The 12,507-nt window shown below is 37.3% G+C and overlaps 1 protein-coding gene across 3 annotated transcripts in view; it reads right to left on the bottom strand.

The window, feature by feature from the left end:
• Positions 1-5,399: 5,399 nt before the first annotated feature.
• The window catches only part of CACNB2 (calcium voltage-gated channel auxiliary subunit beta 2), a 278,037-nt gene continuing 270,929 nt past the window's right edge, over positions 5,400-12,507 (bottom strand). For 2 of the 3 annotated variants that reach the window (XM_068404461.1, XM_068404463.1), the window contains exons 12-14: positions 12,181-12,276; positions 10,650-10,835; positions 5,400-5,931 (exon numbers count right to left, since the gene is read on the bottom strand). In XM_068404461.1, coding sequence (XP_068260562.1) covers positions 5,446-5,931; positions 10,650-10,835; positions 12,181-12,276 — 768 coding nt within the window. In that variant the 3' untranslated portion in view covers positions 5,400-5,445. Of the gene's footprint in view, positions 5,932-9,191; positions 9,240-10,649; positions 10,836-12,180; positions 12,277-12,507 lie in introns of those variants that run through there. The other variant, XM_068404464.1, reaches the window with a different exon arrangement.

The raw sequence follows: 12,507 nt of genomic DNA, 5'->3' as shown, positions 1-12,507 counted from the left end.
ACTGTGACTTTAACTAGAAGTGCAGTAATATTTTCTCATTGTCACAATTTTGATGTATGGCGTATACATATTTTAAATACATAATAGAATTACTTTCCTGGTAAGGATGTTTTACACACTGAATCATTATGCTTCAGTGTTTGGTGCTGAAGCACAATTGAATATATATATTTATATATATACCATATGAGATATTTATATATTAAATTAAAAAAAGTGATTGTCATTGTAATGAAAGATTAACCCTAGAAAATACATAGATTAGGCATGCAATCAGATCCTGTCTTTAAGAAAGTCTGAAAAGTAGTTTTCTCTATTTGCAGAAATAGTGATTAGTAATAGTGCCAAATCTAAATATTTATCTTGGTCAATATAAAGATATTAAAATAGGCAGACTAGTATAGTATGAAATTATTATACAGTTTCAGTGTCATGGAGTCCACCAGTTTTTAGATCATAGGATTTAATATGCCTTTTAAGGAAAAGCGAATATTTTGGTAAGAAATAGGCTGGTGATGGAGATCAACAAGAAATTACTTTGGAGTGGGTAGTTTAAAATATAAAGAACCTTATTTTTGTGTTTAGTTGTTCATAACTAAATAATTTATAAGCAAATCCAATTTTGTACTGCTAGAATTCATTGCAGAGTAGGTATGCATGATAGATAAAAAAAAGTAAGAAAAGAGAACACAGATGAGTTAGAAGAACCAGCTTAATCTCTATTATATCTGATATAAATCTTTTTCGGGGCTGCGTAGGAATGCATCTCTAGGGTGGTAAGTTATAAAAAAAACCTGTCTATAAAACTACTGTAAGCTCATATGTAACAGTTTGTTATATAAAAGTGGGGAAATAAATTATAGACAAATTGCCAAGCAATAAATTCGACTGAATAACATTTGATTAAAAACATTCACAATAAAAATGGCATCCACATATTTTACAGACGATAGAAGAACTAAAATTTTGGTGAAAGATCTTCAATAAATTAATAAATATAAGTAAATGTACACCAGAAATGTTATATTACACTCTGAAAAATAATTTCTCTGTTCTTCATCTAGACTATGTAATAAATTTTTTTGCAGTGTGCTTTATTTTCATGGAGAGAATAGAGTTAAAGTCAAAAGCATTTGGGAAATAACTTTCAGCCTGATGTGTTAAAGCAATTGGAGGTCAAACATAACCACAAAATGAATCTTGAAGAGGCTGTAGTAACTAACACAGGAGGTGGTTTACACTAACCTTTTTACTTTGGACAGACACTGATTAAAAGCAATCAGGCCACTCACTGCATTCCAACTAAGGGTATGATAATGGACCATATTAAAACCTTTGCAGTTGTCACAGAATGTGAATATGACTTTAAAAACCAGGGGAGCTTAAAATGATAACTAACAAACGCATAAAAGACAGTAAGTAGTAAGGGGCAGGGTATTAGACCTAGGCAGGAACTGCATGTATAGGATGAGCAACAAGATACGCAAGGAGAAGTGAAAATGGGTCTCTACTTTTATTCAGGGTTTGATGAGTGCAATTTCATTTCTTTATCCTCCACTTATAGTAAGGGCTATAGGTTCAGAGTTTATACAGATTTCTGTGAAAACAGGTACTCCACTCAAATGCAATGTAGCTTTAAAACTGGTCTTTATTAGTTAGGGCCAGATCCTTAGGAGAAATTATCTATTTCATTTTACACCTTGAGAAGCAAAAACAGTGGAACTCTTCTCAAATTCTGAACTCCCGATGCCAGACACAGACTATGAATTCATGAGTATTCTAGAAGAGGGTTTTATGGATCTGTGAATTTTTTCATTTCTAGTCAGTAAAGAAAATTTATGGATCGATTTAAAAATAGTTTCTTTCAGCTCTTAACTCCTACTGATGCTGCCTTTTTGCACAAACCTGTTTGCTTGTTCATTCCCACTGTCCTGTCCCTTAACAGGTCTGGAGACTGTTACTCTCACCGCCTTCCAGACCCTCCTCGAGAATTCTTTCTTCCGTGATGTCTGTGTAACACTGAACAACTGATAAAGGATTGACTTGGGCTGCTGAACAGCACTGATGTGTATTCATTTGAAAAGACATACAAAAATAAGGTTAACATCTAACATATATACACATAAATGTTAAAATACATCCCATTCCTTCCACATCCTTCCTGAAATTCTTTAGAAAAATATAGAGCGAGAGCTGACAAGACCTATGCATCACTTAACTAAACTATTTTATCTTCCTCCCTTTCCTTCTGTCTCTTATCTTTTTAGCTCATTTGAATAGAAATTTTACAGGTTGTTTTGTACCACACATACATAAGAAGACTCTGGAGCTCACTGGGACCTCTACCATTCCTCAGATTCAAAGCTCCTGAAACCAGATACAGAAATGTGAACTCATTAGTATCCTAATGCAAACAATAATATTCATCTTTCTATTGGCAAAACTTTGCAAAGACATTTCATCACAATAACCTTTGATATGTCCTCCAGTTGGAGTATTTTTAAAGCTTTTTATTGAAATAATTCTGTTAAAGTGCTTTTCAAAGTACTGCTCAGCAGGCAGGTGGCATTGTACAATATGTGTAGTACAAGCTCACATTACAAATGATTTGTCATTCTTAAAACATTAACTGAAGGAAAGTATCTTAGCAAGGCTAATAAAAGCCTACTGAGTGCATCTGCCTAAGAAATGTATGTGTTTGTTAGTATGTTGTCTATATGTAAGTAGTAGCACTATACAAAACATGATTCTCATTAGTTGGATTGGGACATGCCTTTTTTTTGTGATAAGATATTTATATTCCATAAATCAATACATAGGCCATACTACATCTTGGACTATGCTCTTTATATTCTCATTTATTTGTCTAAGCATGGCTACCTACTCCATAGTTTTCATAAGCTACTCAGTGGTTTGAAGTTCTGCCAAACATTCCTTTAAAAATACTTTAAGAAAGGTGGAAAATAAACACTCTCTGGAGCAAAAGTGAAAAAAAAAAAAAAGGAACAAAAAAAAATTCAAGATATTGAAGTGGAATCCATAGATCACTTCTTGGAGGACATAGCTGTCATGTAACAGTTACAGGGAGCAAGAACATTTACTGAAGCTGGTAAAACAGGTAAAGCCAGGCTATATAGAGCAAGACAATATAACTTTTCTTCCCATTTACATGTGATCTGATATGATTCAAACAACAAAGTCTTTCAATGTCATCTTCCACTGATACCCTGAAAATCCTCTCATATCAAAAGCCACTGTTTATATATATATAGTCTTATATATCCATTTAGTAATACAACAGGTCTACTTACCTACGCTTCGTCTACAAAGTCGTTTAATGATGTTTAGAAAAATGCTGAGAATTTTATTTCTAGAAAAATACCCTTTTCCTTGTGTTCCCCACAGTTCGTGCTTTGAGCCAAATACTACCCTTGAATAACCACACCAGTCAGCAGCACTGGGAGGAACAGCCACATATCTGACAGCAGAATTTCACTCTCTTAGGTTGTAAAAAATGCATATAAGCATCAGGGAGAGGGGTGGAAGAGGGAGAGGGAAGACAAAGTATGTTTAAGGGAGTTAAACTGAATTGCTTGGATGCTGGAATAGGAAATTGGAGAAAACATGCACCTGCCATATATCTTATCCATTTCACTAAAATGATATTCAAAATCAGGCAATACTGATATTCTCAGAATTAAAATAATAAATAAAAAAGAACTTTCAGCTAAATTAATTATTATCCCACTACAGGCTTTATATAATGTGCTATTTACAGTGAAATACAAAAAGTATTTCATTCATACAGTTACTATGAAGACTATATGTGATGCAGAACAGCTTTTACACTCGGCAAGGGTATGGGAGCTGTAGTCAAAAATGATAGTGAATTTCCCCCCACTTACCAGTGCAACAGGTGTTCAATGCAAAACTGTGTTCACTCCCTTTGATTTCAATGCATTTTTCTCTAGCAAGCTCGTAACAAGAGTATTTTGTCACAGTCATTTTTCTAAGCTCTGACCAGCAGCACGACAGTTTAGATGAAGGAAAAGCAGTGAGCTGGCTGCAAAGTGGGAATGCAGAGGAATTGGCAAGCGTAGAAAAAGTGGAGAAGCTACAAAATTTATTTTCCAACAAAACTCTCCACAAGCTGTGTAAACTTTTCTTACTAAAACAAATACTCTAAAACACAAAGATTTTACATTTCCAGTGAAACACTCACAGTAACATTTGCCTGTTTTTACTCTCCTGAAGTCTCAACAAAGAGCCAGCAGATTTATGCTTTCTCAATTACCTGGGGCAGTAAACTCCCTCATATTCCCTGACTCCAATTTGGATTTCTAAATTAATAGACTGAATGAAGAAACAGACTCGTTGGGCTGTTGAGTAACCTCTGTTTTCTTCAGTAGATTCTCACACTTCGCTGCCTAACGTGCACATGCACACATACGCCCATCCACCACCCACCCACTCACATACACACCTCTGTCGTGTGCTCTATTATTCTGACAATAGAACAAAAATTAAGCTGTGTCCATTGCAATTCTGTGACCTGTACAGAGAAGAATAATTTATAGTGGTAAGTTCGTTATCTTTACCATAAATTTAAAATGCAAAACTGGGTTTGCAAGGACAGCATAAGGTATAAGAGTTAGACCCTGTATCTAAAGCACTCATTCCTATTTACAATAAGTATAAGCTTTCTGCTACAGAAGAAAAAGTATTTAGATTGAACACTGTTACAGATTTCCTAAATGAGGCTCGTTCCAGTTGCCAGTAATTCAAAAGCAAATCTGCTGACTTGGCATTAGGACTCTAAAACAGTGTGATCAAACTTATATAGTAAGAAGGTGTCTGCAGAAATAACATTTATAAACTGTATATACAGTACACAGTACCAGTACATAGAAAATAGGTTTTGACTTTATGATCCCCTGTGTGTAAGGCAAGACTGAATTCTGTCTTCAAATGCAGTTCACCAGAGGTACAAGCAACAGATAGTGGCTTTTAAATCAATATGCAAATCAAGTGCATACAAATTAAAAATCAGAGCAGACAAAAAGTTTTAGAATGTTTTATGTGCTGATTCTGGATTGCTGAATACATGGGAAGTTATTAAACATCAAATATACCTTTTTTTAAAAAACACTAACAACACCTTGATGGCAACAGATATTGTCCAAGTGGCAGCTACCAAAAAACAGCTTGAAAAATGGCATAGTACAACATCAGGAACTCTGCAGTTGTACTGCGCTAATTCATATAGCACTAACCAAAAAAATAAGTATATGAATATTCTATTTCATGCTATTGCTATGCAAGCAACAGCAATACAAATCAGCATACAGAAGGATACCATATGTTCTGCAATGAAGAACCCAACGATATTTTCCAGGGGCATTGTTACAAGACTTCAAAGAAACACAAGACTGCCAGAGGCAAAAGTTACTGACGGATGTAAACATCCCTGTTCCATTCTCCTGTGTCATTACGTTTTTTCGATATCACTTCCCCATCCTTGTCACAATATTGGTCCCTTGATTTATGACGACTACGCTGTTTGTTGCATTCATTGTGGTCCTGCTCGCGGTCCCTCTCCTTTGAGCGATGCCTTGATTCTCTATGTCTGTGATCACTGCTCCCGTGGGACTCGTCTCTATGATTGTGATCCCTGTGAGAATCATAGTGGTCACCGTGCTCATGTGAGTAGTCCTTTGGCTCTACGTAAGCCGAATCTCTGCTGTCTTGTGTTTCTGAGTCAAAAGTTTCTTGCCTAGAAAGGCCTCTGACACCACTGCGATGGTTGTGGTGTTGGCTTGAGGAAGAGCGATGCTGGGATTTCTTGATGGGTTCAACCCGTGCTTCCTCTTCAATTTGTGAACTGCTGCGTTCAGGGACTGAATGGTCATTCCTCTGGTCTCCTTGAGATCCCTGCTATCACAACCAGCAGTAAGTTCACATACATGAAGTACACATTTAAAAACTTTCCCCAATATCAAATTCAACTAGAAAGTATCGTGAAAACAAGAAAACTCAAGTACACAACAATCCACTTTGAATCTAAACTAGAAAAAAACATTAGAGTTCAACTTTTAGTGAAAATTCAGTATTATAATACAAACAATTCCTTTCACTCTAATCAGAATGAAGGGTGGTACTCGGGTTATTGTGTGACACTTTCTCACCTCCTGTAATGTTTCTGACTATTCCAGTTAGCAATAATTGCCTACCACACTCCAGCCAAAAAGAGAGCATGCAGAAGCAGGACACACTGCAGAGAAATTGAAGAGGACATATCACACCAGGAGAGGGCAGGTATCAGCTGAGAGTTTACAGATGCCTGCTTGGAAACAGCTGCTATGGGGAAGTGACTTGAGAGAGCTGAGGAGGTGGATTCCAGCAGAGAACCAAAGTACAAAACCATGGCTCTTGCAGAGTAGCTTGTTTTTTTAGAGAAAAAAATGTAATTAGATCTGGTATGAATAAAGTTTGTATTATGATACTAATAGTATCACTGACCTTCTGTTTTTCGCAGCAATAACTTGATTTCTTCATGGCAATGAAAAATTAAACTTTGACCTCATAATTTTAAGAGCTGAAGAATACAGACCATCACCAAGGAAAGCAGGAAAAGAGCGATATTATTGCCTAAAGAATTTCCTAACACACCACTACTATTAAAAGACTGAAATAAAAATTACCAGGTAATATCAAACCTACTCTTCACCAGCATAATGCTTTGAAATCACTGCAAAACGAACGAGTGGCATTATTTAACTCATTTGAGGGTTTCATTACATTAACCTGTTTTTATTCCCAAACCACAGCCAAAGATTTTTCAAGCTTAATTGAAAAATTTTAAGAAGTAGTTTATGGTGAAATTGAATTATCCTTCTCACATGAAGTGAAGAACATCAAGACATAATCATCGCTACTGGCACAAAATTAAAGTAGGTTTTAACAGAGTTACACAGTCATTTGTTTGTGAGACTGCTCTGAATTTACCAAAGTCAGTCTAAGGTTTGCCCTCCTATGTTCAGAATTGTCTAAAAATAAGGACTGCCTCCCGGGCAGCTCAGGAATGTATCTTCTTTCTGTCTTTGTATGTTGTGGAAAAGAGCTAGGGGAAGGAGGAAATTTTGTCCTTCAGCCACAGATCCTGGCAGGTGGGTTTCCTAGCAACCCAAAAAGTAAAATGCCAGGAAATTGGATGGGAACTAATCTGTATTTTATCAGAAACTTATAAAAAGCAACACATTTCAAATGAGGAATTTGATGAATTTGACAAATTTTCATTTCCTAAGACAACATTTTGTACTGTAAACTTCCCAGCAACTAGCTGGGTTACTCCATGTGTTCCTAATTTGAAACAAATGGTATAGATGAGAACAAGGTAACAGAAACGGTGGACAAATTTCTTTTTTGTTCTTGTTTTTATGATTCTCAAGATAATTCTGATTTGCTGGAAAAGGAATGTAGGAATTGTAAACATGAATAGATGTGTTCAAGGTGAACAGAAGTGACTCAAAGGAGGTGAAGTGTAAATGTAATCAAGTGAAAAGCTAAAAAGTCTAAAGCAATGCCTGCTTTGGATATATAAACATTTTTATTAGTTCACAACCGTGACTTTTTAAGGCACATAAACTGGGTACACACGTGAAATCCTTTAATTCTCAGATGGTCAAATGCCAAATATGTATGTACCTATATATATATAATCATGATTCATAAAATCTGTCATTGCTATTGTCTGAGAACAAATGCAAAATTTGAACCTGCTTTGAATGGAATGCTACTTTTACAAACTCAGATGCATCTTCTCTTTGAGTATTTGTGGAGAAGCACAATCAATAAATTTAGAACCAATATCTGCAATTTCAGAATAGTGTTAGGGCTATTGGGATTTATGGGCAAATTCAGTGACGGTCACTTTCCCTAAATATTACAGGGACAATGAGCAGGTAATGTTTGAATCTGCATTAAGGTCTGGCTTTGCGGTTCATAACCAAATTATGGCTCTGATTTGGATTAGATTCTGCAGTGCAGGAATTTTATGGCCCAATCTCATAAGGTTTTTGCCTAAAACAGAGAAAGTTTGAGATAAGCCCGTTTCATTATTCAGGTTGTAATTTCAAAGAAGTAGGGGTCCTTGGGAAGAAGTTTAAGCAGTGATGAAAGAGGAGAGAGAGAAATCTGTGTCCATACAGCCAATTTGGCTTGCTCCCTATTTCTATCCAGTGGTCCATAATTGCCTGCACCATATGTGTGTGAGGTTGCTCCAGTCTTCTTTTTGGAATTAGCCAACTATTTCCCTACAAGAGGAAACCTGAGAACAGTTGTCAGGACAGTTTGCTCCAAAGCTCTCCATCAGATAGACAGGAGGTTTATGGTCTTCACCAACTTAATTTCAAACAGTCCCAGGAGGCCTCACACCTTCAAGCACCTCATACCATGCAATGCACACAGTCAGCATCATGCTATAAAAATACCACTCTGGCAGCTGGCAACACAAATCTCTCATTACAATGTACACCCAGGGCTGAAAAACCTCAAAACCCAATTACACCTCACGGCAAAGGGGTGTTGCACTGGACCCAGGGAGAATGACTCAAACGCTTTGCAGCGCGGATGTGTCCTCTCCAGGCCAAATGGTTAGTGGCATGGTTTTTCTCTGCAAAGCGGTCCACAAAAATGGCACAGACATAGACTTTAAATTCTCCAAATAGAGGGTCTTAACACTACTGAGAGAATGGGTTCAGCCACCATGATTAGAAAATAAACCCACTCTATTCAAAGACCGTGACAGGCTCAGGTTTGAGATGTCAGCTGAAAATGTATCATAGGAAAATGAAACAAAAGCAACGTTAAAGTTCTATGTTCCGTAAGGGACCCCTGTTGCTTTGCACTTTTGGATTAGTAGACCTATAAACAAACTGTGAAACGCCAAATACATTCTCATTTTTAGTCCTTAAAATAAAAATCTGTTAATTTGTAAGGAGATAGCACAGCATTCAGAAAAGTGTTATTAAAACGCTGTATAGTTCCTCCAGAGAATGTGGTTAATAAAATGAGTAAGTGAACTATAAATCCACACTCAAAAGGCATAAAAAACCCCTGAGGAAAATAATAAACATGTCTACAAAGCAAAGAAAGTTTAGCTAGCAAGTCTGCACACAACAATACTGAATTTCATACTCAGAAATTCTTCCAGCTCATGTTTTTTTCAGGGTGGTTCAGCTCTGAGGACAAAAAAAATGCAGAAATGAGCTATAGCTTACAGTCTCTTTTCCTGTAACTCTTTTGAAAGCATAGGAGGAGATACCCTGCAAGGTGGCTAAAGCAATTTTTCTTGTTAAAGAACAAACCTGTCTAGCCTATGGTCTTCTAATGGGAAATAAATTGACACAAAAAATTGTTTTTCAAGACCATAAAAACAAAAAGAAAATTTTTGGCATTTTAATTTGGGTGCAGATATATTTTTCTTTGATTTTCTAAAAGGAGGCATTTTTGTTAGCCAAAGTTATGAATTCTAACCGACATATGTATGTAACTTATTGGCATATATGGAACTTAGGTGGAAATTTAGATGTAGTAAGCCATTATTTGAGCTGGGACAGATGTATTTTAACCCCCACTGTGATCTTCTTGGCCTCAAGGCATCACTCACTATTTATAATGAAGTAGCATCTTTAAAGACCTCATTTCATGCTATGCAACACATATACAAAGAAGAGGATCTCCTTATGCTGAAAACCTTAATACAATTATACAAAGGGAAAGATGAAGGAGAAAAGAAGAGGTCAAAATATGCCCAAAGTCAACAGGCAGGTCAGTGCAGAGGTGGGAATAAAGCCTGTTTTTCCCAGCTCGCTAGACAGTACCCTTGCTGTTCAGAACATGCTGCTTCTCAAGGTCTTTCTGCAGAATGTGTAGCGGGACTCGGGTTTTATGTAAGAGTTTGGCTCGAAGGAAGTATGTACTTTTCACAGCAATATCCAATGAAAAAAAGAACAAAGGAAACACTGGAAGGGCTACTTTGACCTTGAGACTTCACTAATACAGTCAGTCACTCTCAGTCTCTACAACTCTACAGCCTGTAGGAAGATAGGAACAGATTCCCTCCACCATTTGTGGATCTGCTCTGTACATAACCCAATTTGTCATGCAGGGCCTCTGGGGCTGCGATTTGCCTATTAGCAATAGTGTGCCCATCAGTCAGAGAGTTACCAGAGGCTGTAATGTGCATAGTATTAGTCCAGTTTTATTCCTCTGATTGGATTACATGTGGCCAGCTATAAAAATGCTTGTGGCTGGTACACATATTACTGGCACAGTGGTGTCCTAGACACAATAAAATCTTAAGTATTCCACTTTACATCACCATATGTCTTCAGTCAGGCTTAGTCCTTAGAATCAAAACCAGCCCCCTAGTCAATATGCAAACACATGCTACTGTGAATACAATAGCAATAATAATGTGCCTGTATTTGCCTTTTATACTGAGAATGGGTGAACGTCTACTGAAAAAGCTCTTACTCTATCAACAACAGTAAGACGTATTCAGCACATGCTAGTATCAGATTACCAGTGTGCTTTGGAAGAGGAAGAAGTTGATAGAAAGAAAAGAAAAGATAGCATGAAAACAGTACCTGTAAGTTAATATTTGGACCTGGGCTAATAGGAAGAGTGGCTGTTGCAAGTGTGCGAGTGAGAAGCTGGTTAGGAGGATTGCTGCTAGGTGGATGTGTGGCCTTCCAGTAGGCTTCCAGATAGTCAGCGAGGTGCTCACAAGCATCTTCAAGCTGGTTCTCATCAAGAATTACATCGAACATTTCCTGATAAAGGAAAGGTTTTAGTGAGAATAACGACCAGCTAAAGGGAGATCAGCTAGAGACATTGATGACCACACTTTCCATTCATCAAAAATGAACCATATTTCTAATACTTGTGTTAAGATATTTCACCTTTTTTTGTTTGGTTTTTTTTTTAAATGCAATTGATACAAAAGATGGTAATCATTAATTAGCACTAATGTTACACTTGCTAAAGCAAGTCCTCATGACTTCCACTTAGTAATGGACAAACAGTCAATAACGATAGGAAGAGGCAGCTTGAACAAATCTTAAAACTCAAATACGCAGAAAGAAAGGTTAAATACTGAAGTTTTTAGCTATTGGAACAAAATGGAATGGCAGGAACAGGGATTCACTCACCATATCTAGAATAACTAAGAGAAAACTAAGACAAACTAAGACCAGTAACTAATAACAGTAAGAAACACAAGTAATGCAGATCATCTGGTTTCCAAGTGTTGTACAAATATTAGGCAAGAGATTAGTCACACAGTCTAATTTTAGGCATCTAAAGTTAGGAGGCGAGTTTCCTCCATTCCCTCCCTGGTCAAGGAGAGAGAAGTACTCCTGAAGGCAGCTCTGAGAGCCTATGCAGGTCTCTAGCATTCTTCATTGACTTATTGGGGACCTGAAGAGACTAGTCTCTTAACTGAGATGCTTGAACTTAAATGATGAAAACATTCCCCTCACTCAGCTGCGTAACTATGGCAAATTCCCATATCTGCAACTGAACTGAACCTTCATCTTCTGAACCTATACTCTTGACAGTTGAGTATGCAGGTAATAATGCTTGCCATATTTAAAACACAGCTGGGGTCTCATCATCTCCACTTCACAGGTGGAAACTCAGAGAATTTGTTTCAGTGCACATCAACAGAACTGCAGAGCTCTCAGCTACGCAGTACCCCACAGCTCTTTGCCAAAATTGTGACCAAGAATGCCAGCAGTGACGGGCTGTGGTGACATACACCCCAGGGGAGCTACCCAAACCACCGGCCTTACCCTAAACTGCCAGAGATAAAGCACATCACTAACAGGGTTCATTTTTAGACCAATAACCCCAAAAAAATTATCAAGTGAAACAAATGCGCAGTTTGTTCAAGTGGTGAATGTATCAGCACACATCCTAGTAACTGCTTGTCTTTAGGGCTGTTTTTCCCCTGCACCCTTATGCAAAGCCCAGAGACCTCAAGAAGCATTCTGCAAAAAAAGCAATAGCGAAATGTGGCCAGAAGAGGGCAAACATTCCCAGAAATTACATAATTAACCTCGTGCTTGAAAAGAAAGGCACCTTTCAAAGGCAAGACATAAATTAACAGTAACTCACGGGAGGACACTGTGCCAGTTTATCAGCTGCCACCATCTGAACATTAAGGTGTTTGGCCTGAGATTTCCCTCGAGATTTTATTAACCTCTGTAAAACCTGTGAAAAATAAGACATTAATAAAAGTGAGCAGGTTTGGGCTTAATGTACATATATAACCACTTAAAATGTTTACATTTTTAACTGTCCACTTGAGCAGATCAAATTCTTCATTTGCTGGCTTCAGGTGCATTTTCCATGCTGTTTACATCCAGAACAACCTAGTTTTCATTTACTTCCCAACATCTCCTTTCCTGTTACAAGCAGTAAAAAGTTCCCCTCCTATTTTCC

The sequence above is a fragment of the Nyctibius grandis genome, chromosome 7, assembly GCF_013368605.1.
Source record: "Nyctibius grandis isolate bNycGra1 chromosome 7, bNycGra1.pri, whole genome shotgun sequence".
Classification (NCBI taxonomy): domain Eukaryota; kingdom Metazoa; phylum Chordata; class Aves; order Nyctibiiformes; family Nyctibiidae; genus Nyctibius; species Nyctibius grandis.
Note: the sequence above shows the minus strand (reverse complement) of the source record. Positions and strands in the feature narration are given on the sequence as shown.